The sequence below is a fragment of the Sorghum bicolor genome, chromosome 6 (genome assembly GCF_000003195.3).
Source record: "Sorghum bicolor cultivar BTx623 chromosome 6, Sorghum_bicolor_NCBIv3, whole genome shotgun sequence".
NCBI lineage: Eukaryota > Viridiplantae > Streptophyta > Magnoliopsida > Poales > Poaceae > Sorghum > Sorghum bicolor.
In genome coordinates, this window is record NC_012875.2 from 41,822,539 (window position 1) to 41,843,549 (window position 21,011).

Consider the following 21,011-nt stretch of genomic DNA (forward strand, 5'->3'; position numbering starts at 1 on the left):
TATATGTGAGATTTGACTTCTAAAACTCACATATGGTGTGTATCTGATTTTGTCCTTAAAATCGGGTATTACAAAACCACTAGCAGTAACATTTGGCACAACATGTTCACTTTGGTGTGTGTTGTGGAAAAACTAAAATCCTTCATCGGGCATGCGTGGACCATCGGCATCAATATTCGCAGGGTCCCCAATTGTATAAGGCGCCGAGCTACCCTCTCCATGCTTTATCCAAATCAAGTAATCCTTCATAAATTCTCGGCAGACCAGATGAGAAATGATTGCTTCAGTATCTTCATAAATGTTAATATTTCTGCAGTTGATGCATGGACAATATATGTGCTTCATCTTTGTTCTCAAAGCATGGTTCTTAGCAGCATCAACAGATGGATCTAGTCTTGATAAGTTATACATCCAGAAGGACCGCTCCATCATAAGCTGTGGAAAAATTAGTAAATTAATTAATCTAAATGCAAAACAAGTAGTCTAGAAATATTGTCATCTAACCTTTCAAACAACAACCTGTGATGATGAAAACCTCCCACTTGTATATCTATCCAATTTGTAGACCTCGGAGCTAACATTAAAAATAAAGACAAAACCCTAAGTAATAATTCAAAAAAACACCTAACAACTAAATCAAATTGACAAGGTAGAAAAACACCATTGATGGAATCAACAAAATATATACCTTGATTCACTAAATAAATTTGAGAAGGAAACATGGAAATGGTGAGAGGAGAGGCATCATCTTAAGCAACCTCATACATGAAAAATTCATATTGCAGATTTAAATCAAATTTACATAAAAATAACATCCTAAACAATATAATTTAAAAAACTAAAAAGAAAACTTATCTTTCTCTCTCTTCCCAAGCATGAAAACACCATTCATAGAAACCACTACATATATATTTCTTGGATTCACTAATTAGAGAAGAAAACATAGAAAAGGAGAGAGGAGAGACATCATCTAACCATCTTAAGCAATCTCATTTGAGCAAATATAGTCCATACCTAGCTATTCTACTCTCTCTCTCATGGTGAAACCATAGATCCAAAAAGTAGCTCAAATTGAGCAAGAGGGCAAAAAAAGAGGCATTAGAGGCATCAACTAACCTTTCTTAGCCACCTCCTTCCAAGAAATGAAGATCAAAATCTCCTTCTTGTATTTTGGAAAAAATAGACCTTCAAGATGGGCTCCAATGGAAGGTGGCTGTGAGTTACAGTTCTACCCGAGGAGAAAGAAGGGGGGCTGCGGGGGTATTTATAGAAAAAATAGCACAGACAGTTTGCTTAAGAAACCGTCTGTGTAAATCAATTAACACAGTGAACCGCCTGTGTTAATGCTCTATTTACACAGGCGGTTCAGTTAACACAGGCAGTTCACATAACTGAACCGCCTGTGTAAATGCTTCATTAACACAAGTGGTTTTATTACAACAACCGCCTGCACTGACCTATTTACGCAGGCGGTTTTTAATTCTAGCCGTACAAATTTACAACACAGACGTATTATAACTAAAACTGCCTGTGTAAAGTTTTTACCCCTGCCGGCTTAGAGCATCTGTGTACTGGTGCTTGTGTCGAGGACTCCTCTTAGCCCTGGATCTCTTGCCCACTGAAGATTTCCTCAGCTGATAGAGATATGCGCCCTTACCCACAAATTCTATAAGCGGATTGAAAGATAGGACAGTTGGATGTATTCTTCTTCTCCTAAAATGAGTTACCTTATCACTTCATCAGATGCCCCACATGAGATTGTCCTTACCAATATCTTTATGCGCACACTGCTTTAGTTATCCACACCACCAATGCAACTAATTTCTGATCCCAACTTCATTCCTTTTATTTATCCGTGTTATGTCAATCGAGTGATCTTATTACCACCTTCGTCAGTCTAGTCATTCTTTTTGACTCGACGTGAGCACAGCGAAGGCACCTATTTTTTGTGAACTTTTGTGTTTTCTTTTCTTTTGAAAGACAAAATAATGAGAGGGAGATGGATGGAGCACTAGTACTCTAACTAAAGAGTAAAGGCGCACACAGTGGTGATTGAATATATTGCAGGGAAGTTGCCCTTTTTCTCTTTATTATAAAGATAAAGGAGGAGGAGTAACTAAAGAGCAAAGCAACGTTGATTTCAATACATCTGTGTGCATGTGCTTTACTTCCACACAGAGCAGACTTAGTCATTAAATACAATTTAATACATCAAGCATGAATCAAATAACAAGAAGTTCAACAACACGAACAAAGCATACACGCTCATGGCGCATCTAATCTAATAATTAACTTAGCATGTGAATATATATAGCCATGCTTAATTATTAGGAGGGGAAACAGAGCTATCACTCTGATAGTACTGTAGTTGTAGCAAGCAAACTTCTTACAATAGTGTACACATAAGATACCAACTTCACACGAGCAAGTTTGTCGCGGTAGAAAATGAAGCAAGCACATAACACACGATGCAATATGTAACACACACTGGAATCTGGTTCAGCAGCCACCACTGGATGGGCCGGTGTCCTCCTGGGAAGCCGGTCGATGGACAAGCAAACCTTATTTTTTTTTTTAAAAAAAAAAACATACCATGGGTACGGATTGGTATGTTCACACCCATGAAACCATTCAAATATTAGAAGACACGCGCACACATTGGCGAAACTGAAGATGCTGACAAACATGGTGGTAGAGCGGATGGTGACTGGAACTCCGGGTGCTGCATGCAATCAGCGGCGGGCATGAATTAACGGGATGTGTAAGCTGCTGTGGAATGGACAAAAAAAAACATAAATAAAACTAATAATAAATAATACTAGTATATATATATGATAGGTAATAATAATGGAAAATGAAATCATATATATGATGGACGTACCGATTAACTGGATGATCGATCGGCCTTGCGCTAGGGCGTACATGGTACACTCATCTGAGGTAGCTCTCGATGACGACCGGCCGCTCAGGGTGCGAAGCGAACACTGGGGGAAGCCTGGGCTCGTAGCAGTCGCGGTGAAGGGGTGCGTCGCCGTCCTGGTCCCAGCGCAGCTTGGACCACCATGCCGGCTCGCCGCTCACCTCCACTGCCTTGTCTGGTTGTTGGCGGAAGCGCGGGAGGCGACGCAGGCTCCAGCAGCCGCGGACGTGGAGCTCCTTCCACGTGGGCGCTGTCAGCATGGGATCGCTGGAGTGGAGATGCTTCAGCAATGGCAGCTCATGGAGCCGTATCCTTCGGAGACATGGGAGCTTGTAATAATCATCGAAAGAATACCGATGATGATTGTAATAGAAAATTTCCTTGAGGTTGTAGCAGGAAAGGATGTCGAGTGTCTCAAGTCTTGGTAGCTCACATTCATGTGGCACGATGCCCTCCAACCTCGGGCAGTGCTCTAAGACGAGGTGCTTTAGTGCATAGAAGGGATCACAATAAAATAATGTTCTGTGGAAATGGGTTAGACTTCTGAGATCGGAGAGAAATGCATTCTTCAAATTTTTCTTCATGTAATGATGTGTTCTGTCATCGTCTCTATTAAAGACATGCACAGTCTTATGGCATCGTTGGATTTTGCATTCCTCCAGCTCATCCAGATCACTAAGATCACTGAGACAGGAGACATGAGTATCATCCCACATGCTCAGTGATTTGGTGACTCTCAGAAGATAGCTCAGACCATGGGGATACCGATCAGAAGCTGAGATCTCCACGTGACGCTCAGTCTCTCGGAAGGGTGGTACGTCATCCATTGGCACCATAAAGACTCCATCAGTCAGATAGTGACGGTTTACGTCATCATAGGCTGGTGGTACCACTTCAAGTGTGTTGGTCGTCACCTTGTCCTCTTCATCCTGCATCTTCCTAGCTGTGGCCTCGCATGATGTAACTCGAACATAGAAAGTTTTCAGAAGTTCACAAGCCATTACTAAACCCCTGGTGTTATCATTGAAGCTATAAAACAATCTGGAATCATTTATGCACACCTGAGAGCCTTGTGGATGATCTGAATGGTGAATGGTACTGTTTGAGCATTGATCCAAGTAAAACACATCTGGGAGTCTCTGCAACTTATGCCAAGGAAATCGTCTAAGGGAAGGAACACCCAAGAGAAGCAATTGTCTAAGCTGGGGATGATTTGGGATGCTGTCTGGGAGCTCCTTGATAGCCGTATCAGACAGATCAAGCTCCTCCAAAGCACCCACCTCCTTAATGTCAACATACTCCAACTTTCTACATCCACGCAAGGACAATCGCCTCAACAGTAAGTTCCTGTTCTCAATTAGCTTCAGTGATCGAAGATTCTTCATCTCTTCAAATATCTCCACAGGAAAAGATTTTATTTGAGTCCCAGTGAGCTCGAGTTTTGTTAGACTAGACAGAGCACCAACAGAAGGTGGCAATTCCTCAAGGTCCGAGCAATTGACAAGCAAGAGCTCTTGTAGATTAGGCATTCTATACAAGAATTCATTGTGGAACCGGTTTATATTTGAATAGGAAAGATCAAAGCAGAGCAAGTTGAGATTTTTGCTGCTATAGATTTCATTGACAGTAATTTCATTGGGGAAGCTGAATGGACTCATGAGGTTATAGCAGCCCCTAAGGGAAAGGTACTGGAGTTTTTGGAGGTTGCAAATGGAAGGAGGAAGTGATTTTAGTGGATTGTAGGAGAGATCAAGAACGCGAAGGCAGGGGAGCTTGGCAAAGAAATGATCAGATTCAAGCTTCATGAACAACTTCGACTGCTGTGAGCAATGCTTTATAATTAGTGCGGTTGGACTGCCAGATCCCCATGTCAACCACTCTCTGCTAAAATGCCATCCGTGGTCACCCACATGTGAGATCCACTGCATGTGTTCCAACCTATGGAGGTCTCCGTTACAAAATTCATTGGTTGTGTGGTGCTCTGCGATGAGGTTGTGGTATGCTAGGAAGTGTGCAGCAGATTTTGTGGCTTCTTCAGCTTCAATCATCGCAGGAGAAAACGGGAGCTCCAGCAAGGAGTACTCTCGGAAAGCTTCAAGGATAACATTTCCAACCTGATATATATCATTGTATTTGCCAGGATAGCTGATGGCTGTAGCATCCCCCGTTCTTTCTGCTTGGTCGGCAGTAAGGATACCATGTGCAGCCCATTGACGAATAAGCTCATCTGAAGTAATATCAGTCAATGGACTAGTGATCTTCTGACCTGCATCTCCATGAAGGGATGGACGGTAGGGAATGAGCAGCATAACAACATAGTGAAAGCACTGGACGGCCATGCGGTGCCAATATTGCTCGTCTTTGTGGCCTATCGCAGCCAAGATGTACTTGGCTGATTGATGCACTGAGTAGAGAGTAAGCATCACAATGTCATCCCCATTCGTGGGTTTGACGACATCACCTTCAAGCTTGCTCATGGCACAGACGTCTTGAGAGGTGGTGGATATAATCCATCTAGAGTCGCTCCAATTCCAGGGAGGCAGCCCCACCTTCTGAAAGAAATCAACAAACTCTACAGGTTCGTAGACGTTCTCAACCAGTAGCAGGTACTTCCTCCCGGCCAGCTTTTGGTTGATTTGAGGAACTAACAAGCTAAGATTCTTCCGCAGCCACATTATTCTGGTACTCTCTTGTTGGTTGTACGAATAATACCCTATCTCATCATCCTCTTGGCGGAGTAGGTCGAGCTCCTCTGCCACTCTAACAGCCAGAGTTGGCATGATGTTGAAGCTCCCTAGTTTTTTTGCTTGGTTCAAGTCCACCTTTATTACGTAATCAAAGGGACCAACCATCTTGATCTTTTTCTCACACATGATGCTTGATATAGCCCGCGTGAAGCTAGATGTGGGCGGTATCCCAAGATTCCACTGCACTAAGAACTGATGGACTTTTTCTTCCATGGTACGATATGCACTACTGTTCTGATATCCATTCAACCTAATGATAAGAACAAAAAAAGGGCTAGTTAATAAGTTGATCCATGAAAACACATTATGCTCGATCTGTATCCTAATCTGGAATGAAGCCAGGTAGCTTGTGAATCATTTGGGATTGCACATACACGCCCAAAGAAGTGTCGCGACAGTTTCCCTATAAGAGAATTCGATTTGGAGGAGGATAAAGTTTGTTAGGACTTAGGAATGGAAGTTTGGACCCATCACTACAGAAAACCGACGATTTGCCGAAAGCTTTTTATCAGGCACCCGGCAAAGGATTTCTTTGCTGAGGGTTAGGCCAAGAGACTCCCGGCAAACAAAAGCATCCGGCAAGACGGTCTTTGCCGAGGGCCAGGCTCTCAGCAAAGACCAGCCCTCGGCAAAAATTGTCCTTTACCGAAGGTCGGGCACCCGGCAAATTTAAGCCTTCGGCAAAGGTGGTCGGCCCGGTAGCCGCCACCTGCCGTTAGCCTTTGCCGAGTATTACGCCGTTAGGCACCCGGCAAAGGATTTTTTATTTTTTTTACAAAAAAATTTTACCGGGAGGCACAAGAACGGGCACCCGGCAAAGGCTTCTTTGCCGGGTGCCCTGGATGGCTCTCGACAAATTGTTTTTTTTGTTTTTTGGACCCATTTTGTGGGGCCTTGATAGAGTAAATAATTTCCTATTTAAAAATTTAGCATAGTTTTGAGTTTTTAACTATATTTACTTAATATTTTTGGTTTTGTAAAATTTTTCCGATTATTCCAAATTTGAATTGCAGGTACATGAAATATTGAAATTTGGTCATTCAAAAAATAATATTCATAATATTTACGGTATGTCGAGGCCGTATCTAGGAAGTCGCGTGAAATTCCGCGCATCATGTTGTTCTAACATGAGGTTGTACTCCCGTGAAAAATGTATTTAAATTATAACAATTGCAAACGAAGTCCGAAAAACATGAAACTTGTGGATGTGCCTTGTTATCGCATGTGGAGGCTGTGGTAAAAAATCCAGAAAGTTTCGAGCAAGTTGTAACGTTGGATGCCCGTGATCATATGTGGAGATGTTTGTGTTTTAGGCATCCAACGTTACAACTTGCTCGAACTCGACATCCTTTTTGTGGGGCCGCAGTTCGCTCCACCACCGCCACTTCTAGCTTGTCCTGTGAGTATGAAAACAAATTTCTTCGACTAGTGCTTTCATATTCTTTCATGACATAGAAGACCAAATTAACCACTCTGACACATGCAATCTCTTGTCTTTTATGTAGCCTCCGTCGGCGGGTTCAAATAACCCATCTCAGGCGCAAGCAGGTGACGACGCTTTTTTTTCAACAGGCACTCAGTCCCCCCCCCCCCACCTCTAGTTTGTTTCTCTTTTTCACAGCTTGATGGACATGTGATGCACTGTGAACGACTATCGACTTGTGGTGATGTGATATATATATGCGGGATTGAGTTTGTGATGAGATGGATATGCTATATTGTGTTTGTGATATAAATATATGCTATATTGTGTTTGTAAATACATAATAAAAAATAAAAAAAATAAAGGATTTGACGGGTTGAAAGCCCAAGTTTGGTTTTGGTAATTAGTGACACCAAGTTGCTAATGTCTTGTGTTTAAGTGATTTGAGTTAGGTATAAACAACACATGTGATGAAGATGCAAGGTGGCATGAGATGGTGGCCACATGATCACAAAGAGATGAAGCATGAAGTGGAGATCATGATGATAGAAAAGGAGGAAAGTAATCAAGGCAAAGGTATAAATATAGGGTTTTACTTTTGCCGGTCTAAGTTGAGTAGAGAAGTAATTGACCGGATTTAGGATAGATAGCTGACTATCAAGAGGGGAAATCACGGTCATCTCTAGAATCAAGTGCTACTAGGTCCATATCTTAAGAATATGCATTAGGATCTAGTAAAGTGCTAACTTAACTCCTTTGATGAAAATGTTTATGAAAAGCTAACACACATGCACTTTGGTGGTGGACACTTGGTGGTGTTAGCACTTTTGCAAAGGAGGTGGAGTTCCTAGGGTTGAGAGGGGTTTGGGTTCCTCTCTCCCTCCTGTTGAGCTTGCGAGGCGGGATTCGGCGCTTTTGAGAAAATTAAGTGTATATTTTCTATTGCGCCGGTGGAAAACTTTGGAGAAGACGCGGACCGGACGCAGTGCTCAGAAGCACCGGACGCGTCTGGTGCACTGTCGGTGTTTGACCAGAGAGAGCAGAGTGCACCGGATGCTCTGCACCAGACGCAAGTTATCTACTATGTACGCGTCCGGTGCATGCTAGGGTCAGCGCGCTAAACTGCAAGGATTCTGACAAGGCACCGGACGCACCAGAGTGAGACCGGTGCTCAGCATCTGGTGTGGGTTCGTTTTGCAACCCTCTCTACGCATGAGTCCAGTGAGATCTGAGTTTTACAAACTCTCTGCGTACGAGACCGGTGAGTACCGGACGTGCTTGGTGCTCACTTGGTCGCGTCCGGTGGTCCGCAGGTGACCGTTAGAGATTGACGCGCGAGATTCAAAGGTGGACACGTGGTCAACCCTAGAGCACCAGACGTAGGGGGTCGAGTGTCCGGTGGTACCCTGCTGAGCGTTCGGTGCCCTCGATTTCAGCCCAGTGACAGAGCCAACGGCTCTATCTCTTTGGGGGCTTATAAATTGGAGGTGGCCGGCTTTAGGGGGGCAACTCTTGCATATTTGATTACTTGAGACATACATTGAGCTAGAGAACACTCTCTCCACTCATCTCCTTGCATGATTGCTAATCTTAGTAAGATTGAGTGAGATTCAAGTGCATTGCATTGAAAGTTGCATCTAGTGGCACTTGATCCTTGAGTTTGCTACTGATTTCTTGTTACTCTTGGGTGTTTCCCGACACCCTAGATAGCTTGGAGTAGTGGTGGTGTTGAGCTCGTGATTGGAGATTGTTTCGAGCTGCACCAAGTGATTTGTGAGGGGTTCTTGAGCCTTCCTCGCAGGAGATAGCAATTGACTACTCTAGTGGATTGTTCGTGGCTTAGAGGATCTCCATCTTGTGAGTGGATGTATGGCACCCGCTGAGGGTTTGACTTTGGATTGCCAATTAGCTCGTGATCCATCAAGTGGGTGTATCGCCACAACGAGGACTAGCTTGCCGGGAAGCAAGTGAACCTTGGTAAAAAATCTTGTGTCATCTCTTGCTGAGGATTTTCCTTGTGATTGTAATTGTGAGTGATTGGATATATCTCTACTCTACAACGTTGGTATAACAATCACACTCCACTCCATTACTTTCTTGCACTTCTTCCTTGTTGTATAGCTTGTGTAGCTTAGTCTTCTTACATAGGAGTGTAGTTAACTTTAGTTATGTTTTGTTGTTGTGACTTAGTGTTTAGCCTTCTTACTAGACTTGTTTAGGTGGCTTGCATTGCTTAGTTGAGCTAGTGCTAGAATATCTTCGTCATTTGTTTTACTAATCAACTTGTCTAGTTGAGTTTGTAGAGAATTTTTAAATAGGCTATTCACCCCCCTCTAGCCATTTGGAGCTTTCACGGGTGCCCAAGCCGTGGCACACCGGCAAAGCTGGGAATGCGTCAACTTCAGGTTCCCAGTTTTGCCAGGTGTCAGGGCCAGGGCACCCGACGAAGAAACTGTTAAAAAAATAAAATAAAATCTTTACCGGATGCTAGGGCCAAGGCGCCTGGCAAAGAAATTGTTGAAAAAAAATAAAAAAACTCTTTGCCGGGAGCCTACCCAGCAAGCGCTCCGCAAAGAAAATCTAGAAAAAAAATTTTAAAAATCTTTGCCGGGTGTCTCTGACACAGCGTCCGACAAAGAAAGGACCGATGGAGCCGGCGCCGTGACGGTCACTTTTCTTTGCCGGGTGCTGTGTTTACTCTCGATAAAGTCTTTGTCGGGTGCCCGATAAAAAGCTCTCGGCAAAGAAATCTTTATCGGCCAATTTTTTGCTGGAGGCTCTTTGCCGGGTGCTGCACAAGATGGGGATGCTAGGAGGTGTTCGAGCCACACCCGCGCGGCAGTCACAATGCAATTGACCCATGTGGATATCACTCGTTTGTATAAACATTGCACTCCTCAAGTTATTATGCTAGGCAATCATCAGTATTTAGTATTTTGTGGCTAGTTTTTTCTAGAGCATTGTTTGTGTGATTTTGCTGACATATATTTTCAATCCTTGAATTTGTCCAATATTATTATGAAAGCATATTTCTGTAACATTGTATACCATAGTTATTAAAATAATAATTTATTTAAAGTTAGGGCGAGACGATATAAAATTACTGTTTTCCCATCTAGTGTGTCTACTTCCTCCTCTTCCTCACTATGCACATGCCATGGGGCTAAGCGAGATGGAGATGGCATGCACCGAGGTGTCTAGACCATGCCGGAGCGGAGGCCACACCGCAATGGGCCCACAAGATCTAAGTGAACATCACTCCTTTAAATACACACTACACTCCTCAAGTTGCTAGGCTGACCAAACGCTAGTGTTTGAGCACGACATTTAATCTATAGGTAAGATCATTTAATTTTTATGTAGCTCTCGTGAGGTCATTAATACCAAATACAAGAGGAAGACTCTTGGTGCCACTGCTTTTAGATGCCTCTCACTATTGTGCCGCCACTTCCAAGTTAGAAGAATCATAAAAACAAACAATCCCGTTTCTAATAACAAGGGATACGGCTTATTCGCCCGCAAATAAGTTTACTTTTGTAGTGTCCTAATCAATTAAGCCCCATTTATCCCTGTTTAGTAACCTAGAATTGCCACAACTATTTTGGTTGTATGCACTAAACACAAGAGTATACTCCCTCCATATATGATTTAGATGTCGTTTTGAACCAGATTTAGGTCAAACTTTGGGAATATAAATCATCAATAACTTTTCAATTTTTAAGTTTGTAAATGTAAAAATTATATGAATGGATTTGTCTTGAAAAATACTTTCATAAAAATATACATATATTATTTTTTTCTAAATATTTTTTTATAAAAATAAGAGATCAAAGTTATATTTTGAAGATCATATCGTTGTCCTAAACGACATCTAAATCTTATACGGAGAGAGTACGTTCCAAATCAACAGTGCTCACGTTACAAGGAGATATGGCCTTCTGGCACGGCTATAATTATTGCATGGCATCTGGTTCTGAATTCTAGCTTGGCTGTGGTTCTATGCATTTTTTTATTTTTCAAAGGTTACGAACAAGTATTTAGCACAGGCAATAGGCATAAATTGGACTCTTGCGAGGCCTGTCTGGCCCAAGTAACTTCTTTCACTACTACAAAGTACAAAACTTATTTTAGGAGACAAATGTTTTTATGTTAGGAGGCGTTAGGAGATAAAATATTTTGGAAGACACATAAAAAATATACAAATGTCTATTTTTAGCCCTTGAACTTTTGTTAAAGTACGGATTTAGCCCTCGAACTCAAGACCGGACATGCATGGCCCTCCAACTATTACAAATCGACAACTTTGGATCTTGGCTGGTTTCAAGGATGGTCTGAAGTATATATAATTTATAAAAATAATAAAACGATAGTTAAATCTAAAAAATTCACAAATAATTCTTTAGAAATTAGAAAAAATCTAAAATCCGTACATTTTTTTAAAAATATAGTCCCTATTAAATAAATCAGCTACGCATTTTCAGAAATTTAAATAATATTTTATTTAAAATATAATCTATCTAAAAGTTCTCGCACATTTTTAATTTTAATTTTTTAAATTGTTCGAATGAACTTGATCAAAATCAATTCAATGACCTGTGTGTGTCGTGTCGGACGCAGAGACTCGGGACTCACTTGTTGTTTGCAGTGGCTGACATCAAATTTTTTTTAAGATTTCTCGTCACATCAAATCTTATAACACATGCATATATAATTAAATATAGATAAAAAAATATAACTAATTACACAGTTTATCTGTAATTTGTGAGACAAATCTTTTGAGCCTAGTTAGTCCATGATTGGACAATAATTATCAAATACAAGTAAAGTGTTATAGTGTAAAAAACCAAAAAAAGTTGAATCTAAACAAAGTCTGAGTATTAGGTCTCTAGTGGACTTTTTTGTCCTTACATGGGTTAATTCTTGGATGGCCGATCCTGGCCCGTTGGGTATTCTAGCTCGTTGGGTTGGTGAAGAGCTCACAAGCCAGCGTTGCTCACTGCCCCGACAAGCGGCTCATTATACCTAGCTCGGCTCTATAGAAAGTTCCACCAAACCGAGTTAAGTTGAGCCTAATTGATCACGAGCCAAGTGAGCTGACAAGTTTTGAGTTTTTGTCTAATCTCTATATATCTTAACAACTTTTAATTTACAATGCCACATCATTAGGCACTCTCTCAAACCATCATGATTTATAAGTATGTTATACAGATGAAGAAGCCATGTCCTTTGGAGGAGGAGGCGATCTAGTTTGAATTAAGGCTATACAAGTTTAAACTATTTTTTCTAAACAAATGTACACTAAAACTTACTCATGAAAAGGTCAGAATAAATACTATTCTTTTTTCTAAAAACTTAGGCTAGATTTGATAGATAACATACCAGAAGTTGATATCACGAAGATAATCACGCCACTCATTTAATGATGTCTTAAATGTAAAATATGTCTCCATGACTTGTGTTATTCTCAAGTTTCACAAAACCTGTCAGGATTAGAAACAATTTGAACCATTTATTAATGCAGTATCACAGTGTTTCTTGGTAGAATATGAGTATATATTTATAATTTTTTTTGAAAGGGGAGTATACTTATAAAGTAGCTGAACATACAGAAACAACATCCTTTGCATGTTTTATTAGGGTTGTCTTTTGGTGTATTTGTCCTAACTAGTAAAAATGCCCGTGCGTTGCAACGGAGGATATACAAATTATTGATCTATGCTCATGCTAATTATTACAACCAAAGACATGAAATTAATCAGGATTAAATATCTTTTTACTCCACTTTAAGATGCTTCACAAAATATCCGATGATTCTTGCTTATACAATTATCTTTGGTACGTCAGCCATTAGAGTACATAATAGGTTTTATTCTTGAATCAACAAAAAGTGCTAAAACACCTAAGTAATTATTATTTCTCAGTGTTGTTGAATGCCTAATCAAAGGCAACCCCAAATCACCTAACTTATCTAACTTGTCCAAAATATATAGCCAAGCACGTGCACACTTTGCAAAACAATATGCATATCAATGCTGAAATTTGCATATACATGACCATCTAGTAAGGAATGTTTCATTCCAGATTAATTTAAGAATGGACCATTATGAATTACTGATTACAACATAAATGGCTAACGGGTGTTCCATAATATCTAGTTTCTGAATCAGTTTGGTCATATCAGGAACTCTATTTTCAGTAATCATAAAAGGTACATTTAAGATCTTGTATCGTTCATTAAACTGAATCAACCCATTAGGAACATCACGACCAGATTCATTGGACTCATCATTGCCCACAAGCTCTAGACCGAGGCTTGATATCACCTCCTGCATGAATCCCTCAACAAGGCTATCAGGTTGCCCTGATCCAAGGAAGCATGCAGATATCCCATGATTTGTAAATTTTAGGCACTGATCATGCATTAACTTATCAAGAGTGATATGACCATGACGATCTTTGTTGTTAGTATAGCTAGGATCTAAAAACAAAGGGACTTCACGGAAGTCGAGGGAGGCCTTGTCCTGGTGCTTGCCTCTGCAGCGTCGGAAGCGGAGGATAGGATCCTGGGCACGACGGAGTAGGCGGAGAGCACGGTGCAGGCAAGTCAGAGCCTCCAGGCCTCGAGTCCGGGCGGCACCTAGACCCAAAGGATGCGGAGGCGGGTGTAAAGGAAGAACAGCCCTGTCCAGCGCGGGCGCCAGGACCAGCCGACGACGAGGCCGATCATGACGGCAGCCCAAATCAGCACCGTGCAGAGCAACACGTTGACAGCCATCTCTGCCACCGCTGGGAGTTGCAGCAGCGCCACCGCCTCCTCGCACCAGCCCGCCATTGCTGCGCGCTCTGATCCGTCTCGCTCCAATCGCCTTCTCTCTCGGAGACGTAAAGTGACGGACATGATATATAAGGTAGATTGAAATTTTCACTATTATTATTATTATTATTATTATTATTATTATTATTATTATTATTATTATTATTATTATTATTATTATTATTATTATTATTATTATTATTATTATTATTATTATTATTATACAAATTAAAGCACGTGTACCCTTCTCTCCCTGAACGATGGCACAGAGGCCAGGGGCTTGCAGTGGCTTGGGCACGGCTATAGCGTCCACTTGTGCGGGGTGATGATAGCGCACGGCCTTGGGACAAGGCGAGGCACATGGGCGAGCGCAGCAGCTGTCAGCGGTGATGGAGGACTGGACGGGCGGCCATTGGTGCGGCAGCAGCGTTGTGCCGGTCCGCGGCGAGCACGTGGCGCCTGCGGGCAATGGCGCGTGCTACGGACGCATTTGCATATGGCGAACAGTTTTGTAGCTATGTACGGAAAGAACTATAGAAAATTTTTTATTTATTTTTTCAGCTTGCCACGGGCCGGACAAGGGATAGACGGGACGTAGCCGGACAGATTGGTTGGCAAGAAAAAAAAAAGACAGACTAAAATTTTCATAATTTATTACTAGGTATAGATTTGTTGGAGTTATTCTTTATTTTTATATTCATGCAAAAGGCAATATATATAATTGCTATGTTTTAATTTTATTAAGTTTTATTTGTAATAGATCTGGAAATATAAATCAGGGCATTGAGTACAAGCATATTCATATATCATAGAAGAAACTTATTTCAAAACTGAGCATCTTGAATGTAAGATAAATAGTCAGGTACGGTCCACATTTAGACTTATACAAAAAAACAATAACATTGACATTTTCAGATCCACATACCGTTATGGCTAATTATGTTGGTTTCATATATTAGTTCCCTTGTGACAAACTAATTGTGCTTACTATTTCTGTGTTGATACCACATAATAAAAAAAGGAAACAACTAGTTATGACCAGGGTTAAAAGTTCAGTGGGGTCACACAAGGCGTATATGGATGAAGCACCCAATAAAATGGCTCCGTTTGGACCAACAAAACTTTTTGTAAGTTGCAATAGCTGAAGGGAGCTGTCTATAAGCTGGATGGTTGAATAGATCAAAATGGGGTATATGCGGCTTGGCTATTTGGATTAGCTGGAGCTTTTTTAGTATAGATAGCAATTTGTTTTAGTCAATCCAAGCAGGCCCGCTAAAAAGATAATGTCACCACCAATAATGGCAAAATGCTCTTGGTTCCCAAACTAATAGCCCCTACCACAAACATGGTTGTATGTCTATGTGTCCATCTTGAGTTCTTTTGCATGAGCTTGGCTGGAATTAATGTCACTTACTGCTATAGTTCACCTCTATGGTTTCTCCTTTGGGTCTATATATGGTGAAATTTTGAGGAATAGCATTTTGTGATAACTTCACATAGTTTGTTCAACGAAAAAAATCTTAAGCTAAAGGGTGCCAATATATGTTATCACCAGAAGCATTCGCTTCTGTATAAGACCCTAAGAAAAGATTAGCAGTTCACAGCCATTATATTACTTAGAGTTTTCTTTGAATTAGGTAATTACTCCCTTCATCATGAAATATAATAAGATTTTAAGTTGTTCTAAGACTATTCTAAATTTGAAAATAACAAGAACACTTATGACAACTGATGAGCCACATTAAATACGTTATGAAGTGTTGTAACACCCTAAAAATTGTTTCCGTGAAAAATAGGGCTAAAATGCTTTATTTATGAATTTCAGTGCTCATGAAACATACGAAAATAATATTTTTCATTAAAATAAAATTTATCATAGGACTTAGCAACTTGTTGTGCATTCATGCTTTTGCATTAATTTTTGTTGACTTGAGTGGTTTGACTAAAGTTTAAAAGTATTTCAAAGTGATTTTTTTTAAAATGGATTTGGAATAAAAGAAAGAAAAAGAAAATAATAAAGACAAACCCCTCATCTCTGTTTTGGCCCGAGTGGCCATCTCTCTCCTTTGGGCCCAAGTTTTTTTCCCCTCACTCGCGGCTCGGCCCAGCAAGCAGATGCAGCCGGCCTGCCCCGCATCTTCCCCCTTCCTTCCCTTTCTCGGCCCAAGCCGCAGGCTGAGCCCAGCTCTTCTTCCTGGCCCAGTCCGCATGCCGCCAGGCCACTCCTCCCCTTCCCCTCTCTCTCTCTGAGTTTGTTTTACTTGTAAAATATTCATTTTAACTCCGTTTTAACCCATTCAAATTACGTTACGTTCGTATTTAAAAGATTACATGTTAGTAAACTTAATTCACCAGTTTGAAACTTTGTAATTTTGTGACTTTAATTAATTAATTACTTTTCTATATAAAATCTTAGAAAATTCATATCTTCTCCGTTTTAACTCCGATTTTCGTGATCTTTACGTCTGTGAGATCGTAGTGATGCGTAGAATCATTTTACAAACTTTTCATACTGTTTTTATATGATTGGTATACTGTTCTAGTTGAAGCTTTGTTTGCTCGTGTATGTTGTCTCTGATTGTTTGTGTGTTGATGATCGATGATCGAGTTTAGTCGGAGAGCAGTTTTTGGTGATCAAGATCAGAGCCTTGGACAAGTAGGATCAGCAAGAGCATTTGGATCAAGGCAAGTATAGCATTTGGATTTTATTTCTGTGACCATGATCCTGTGGCTAGATTAATGTTAAGTAATAAATGATAAAAATGACTTTTTAGCCACTTGATGATTTATCTGTAAGTGATAACCGGGACAACAGTGCAACCATGAGGGCTATAATGGCTCTGGCTTTAGTTAAGTATGTGTAACTTTTCTAGCTCGTTAGCGGTTACCCGTTGTGGCGCAATTGGAGAATAGCAGACCGTGGATTCCTACGGGTGAATCACATGGACTGACTAATGAAACCAAGCGGCCCTAACTTGTTAGACGAACCTTTGAAAGACTTCATAGTGATCCCTGCCGACCTCCCTAGGAAGGGGGTTAAGAGATTAGCTACCTCAGGCGAAAGGGTAAATCATGACTCATGGGTAAAGATGTGCAACCTCTGCAGAGGGTTAAAAACTAGTATACTAGCCGAGCTCACGGTCAGGAGCGGCCTTAGGGATTCTTGCATCGACGATGATGATTCTTGTGTGTTAAATATGTCCATTATTTGTTATTTAATGCTCTTCATTATTTATGTCACATTGATCGTGAGATTGTGGAATCTATACAATCTAGTTGCTATACTTGTGGAGTTCGACATGGACTCACTCTTGCTATTTTCCCCAAACCTCAGGAGAAGTTTAGGCTTGTGATCAACCAGTCAGTTGGATCCTGTAGAGAGAAGTTAATACCCGAAGTTGGAGTTGTCTATCCGCTGTTTGCTATTAAAGGTTATCTCTTTTAAACTAAGTACGTTATATAATTTATGCATTGTCTTTTGATATTACCCCTTATTTGTAGCTATATGTGAGATTTGACTTTTAGCACTCACATATGGTGCATATCTGGTTTTGTCCTTAAAATCGGGTATTACAAGTGTATTTTTATAATTTGTCTTTTTGATGTGGTAGAAGTTAATATTATTCTGTACAAACTTGTTCAAGCGTACATAAGATGCCTTGACATAGAACAACTACAAATCTATTATATTTCAGAATTGAGCGAGTATGAAACAAGAAGTAACGAAATTATTACCTGGTGCTAGAATAGAATTCGATGATGTTATGCAAATGGCAAGATATGACTCAAGATGACTTGGTGAACTTCAGATTGAAGAGCTTGAATTTTTTTTGATATACCAATTTGTTACAAGATGAAGCAATTCATTGCCATTTGCTAGACATCAAGAATAAAACAATCATCAAACAATTAAGAGTCAATGCTGTAAGAAGGGTATTATTGTATAAAAGAACAGCAGAAAACTTACAATTTTTCTTTTTTTGAGTTGATCACAAAGGAAGAAGCAAGGGGCTGAAAACAACGAGATCTGGAATAAAGGTAATGGGCAACAACAGTAGGTGGAAGGAAATGGAGATGATTATTTATATTCTTTAATTGATTAAAAGAAGAACAATGAAACAATGCAGACTAATAGGGCAGCGAAGTTTTTTTTGCGGTGTTTTGTGGATCATCTGATAAAAAGACTGATTGTTACAAGAGAATAAAAAGCAAATAGGTATCCTCTTTGGTGGTGGTGGGAGGATTTGCGGAGGGTGGATATATTTTTATTGGCCTCTCACTTGGTTAGGACAATGCAAGAGGTTTAGCTTGGAAGTGAGTGAACAAGAAGGGGCTGGTGGCAGGTAGCAAAAACGGCTAGCTGAGAAGAGGGAGTCACATCTGTCCTCTTAAGTACTCTCTTATATACAGTATGACAGAGCAATATTCTTTGCGTACGCAACAGCTGAGAATACTATATGCTAAAGAAAAGGATGCATCTCTCTACTGAAAGCTAAAGACTAAAGCTGAGAATATATGCTATCTAATTATATCTGAATTCAAGTATATACCCAGTATGTATGGTTCATCAATGGAAAACTTCTCTTAAAATTCTCTTAAAGCTGAGAGTACTCCCTACAGAGGGGCAATATTCTCTGGTTACGACAACAGGTAAAGGAGAAAGGATGCATCTCTCAGCTGAAAGCTAAAGAAAGCTGAGAAGGAACGGATCGTAGCATGTTCAAAGAAGAAAAAGAAAACCTGCTGGTTTAAAGAACAAAGGGCATCTAAGGATGGAGTGACAATCGTGCCAAGGCACAATGGCATGGCTTAGTAAAGTATGCGAGCTGAGTAACCGAATAGTGCAGTAGTATGTTTTGCTTGTGTGGTCGTTGATAATTTATCTGAATATAACTGAGTATTTTTTTTGATAAAGAAAGCTTCATTAATTTCAAGATCGTTACATCGAGATGATACAATGACCTTGAAACACTTCCGGCCTCTGTATAGCAAATATACACACAGGCTTATAAAAAAAACTTAAAACATAAAGACACACTAATAACACTCAATCCGAAGACTAGACTGCCACACATGTGCCCGGGTAAAAAACTCCTTGGCCACTTGCGCCAATTGTTGAGATGCCGCTACAACCAAATCTTGTGAAGTTGGCTTCTGCAGAACAGCCCATGTACGCAGCCAATGTATAATCGAGTAGATAACCTGTAAGGGAAAACAAGTATGTTTCCTTTCAAAAACCATGTCATTTCTACATAACCAAAGAGACCAATAGGTAGCTGCTGATCCTAGCAAGGTTAGCGATTTCAGTTCTTTACTTAGACCGCAGAGCCAAGAACCAAACATGTTTGAGACACTATGCGGTTGAGACAAATCTGAAGCCGTTTGGATACCAGACAACACGAGCAAAACGACACTTAAAAAACAGGTGTTTAATTGTCTCATCTTTTTTACAAGAATGGCTAAAGTGCTGTTATGTTCAAGCATAGAGTTGGACCAACTTTGTAAAGCATGGGCAAATCCTTCTGAAACAGTTGGAATCCTTCACTGTTGGAGTCTTGTAATAACCTCTTGCGAAAAATTATCTCTCAAAATGCTCAAAGAGTACAAGTGTTTAATTGTTTTTCAGGTATCTTCCCTGTAAGGTGAATTTTCAGCAGCCAGAGCGTGGCATGCCTAAAGTTTGACCTGTATTTATTTTTCTCTAATTAAGTAATTGTCCAGCCATCAGTAGTAAAAAATTTTTGCTCCGAGCCTCCAAATTTTTACATGAAAGGGAAAGAAAAAAAATAACATATCATCATTGAGTCTCGTCTGCTTGTTTCCTTCTGAACATGTAAGCATTCATGTCACTACAGAATTATATTTTGTGTGAAATTTCATTTTACGAATTTTATTAAAGGAAGGGGTAACATTGTAGCTACGGCTGAACACGGTATGGGAATGTTGGATCGGAATAGTGTTTAGATTGCTCGTTGCTTTCTAATTCCTTCTGTATATTCGGCATCACAACTAGCGGACTGTTTCATTCCACCCAATCCAACTTCAGTTATATCCCATACAAATGGCTCATCAATGAGAAACTTCTCTTAAAATGATGTCTATTCATATTATTTTGATTCTTTTGGTGCACATAAGGCATTGAATGTTTAGTGGCTGTTCACGTGAGAATACTTGAAATCAAATCAGCGAGTAGTACTTAGAAATGTTTACTTGTGGCAGACAAAAGAAGCTTTCAGAAAGTAATAGTGACCAAGGAAGTTTCATATTCACTCCAAAATCAATAGTACATTTTTAGAACTGAGTCGTACAGGAACGTGTTGTGCTTGTTTGGATACATTTCTTATATCCTTAATTTGAATTCTTTAATTGACATAGGCAGACTGACGTGGATGAGGATGGCGCCCTGAGCTCCAAATTGCCATGCACACCGAGCTGCATCCATGGAGGTCCAACTCAAGCACCACCATGGGCCTCATTCTTTTCCACCAACCACAAGCAGTACTGGCACTCTGGCAGCCTGACGTGGATGACGGAATGAGGCAGCAAAACAAAATATCTTGTCAGGACAACACCCAAAGGATGCATCTCACTCAAAGTAAAAGCTAAGAAGCAGGATAAAGTTATGAATCAAATCATCTTCAAAGAAGTGATAGGGCAATATGCGTGTCATAGCCTCATAGGGCATCTTACCACGAAGTGATCACCAAGCCATGGGCCACTGCACAGTGGCACGCTGCAATAAAGCACACGAGCTGAAAAATCTACTCAGAACATGACTAAACAAAAACAATTTTATCATCAAGGATGGGGTGCTCTTCTGTCCTTGCACAGAGTTGTACCAACTAACTAAAGAATTGGTGGTACCCGCTGGCAGAATGGGAGGCTTTGAAGCACTAGTCAGACAGTCGGAGAGGAGGGGCTAATACTTGTGCTAAATATTCCGGTTATACAGATTAGTCAGTTTAGAAGGCTAGGTAATTGTCCTTGCTTCCTTATTACACCCTCTGCTTCACGGAGATTGTAACAGCTTGTCTTTTAGAGAGGTCCGAGGGGACCTCTACTGGGAAATTTATTAAAAACCAAAAACCAAAGCCCACCACAAGTCAG

General features: G+C 40.5%; 1 protein-coding gene across 4 annotated transcripts; it reads right to left on the reverse strand.

Moving 5' to 3' along the window:
* Positions 2,145-18,264, reverse strand: LOC8072057. 4 transcript variants are annotated; one of them, XM_021462658.1, is made up of 5 exons: positions 17,872-18,264; positions 17,640-17,780; positions 12,470-12,570; positions 2,882-5,917; positions 2,145-2,766 (listed from the first exon to the last, which is right to left on the reverse strand). In XM_021462658.1, exons 3-4 carry the CDS (start codon positions 12,538-12,540, stop codon positions 2,932-2,934), a joined length of 3,057 nt encoding a protein of 1,018 aa, XP_021318333.1. In that variant the 5' UTR covers positions 12,541-12,570; positions 17,640-17,780; positions 17,872-18,264; the 3' UTR covers positions 2,145-2,766; positions 2,882-2,931. The 4 variants fall into 4 exon arrangements, with proteins under 4 accessions (XP_021318333.1, XP_021318332.1, XP_002447747.1 ...); XM_021462657.1 differs by having other exon boundaries at positions 2,145-2,769; XM_021462659.1 differs by having other exon boundaries at positions 2,187-2,722.

Excerpts from the sequence above, each read along its gene's own strand:
- LOC8072057 (XM_021462658.1), bottom strand. The coding sequence starts at position 12,540 with ATGGAGACATATTTTACATTTAAGACATCATTAAATGAGTGGCGTGAT. Across the intron at positions 5,918-12,469 it reads CTTCGTGATATCAACTTCTG|GTTGAATGGATATCAGAACA; the intron begins GTATGTTATCTA and ends TCTTATCATTAG.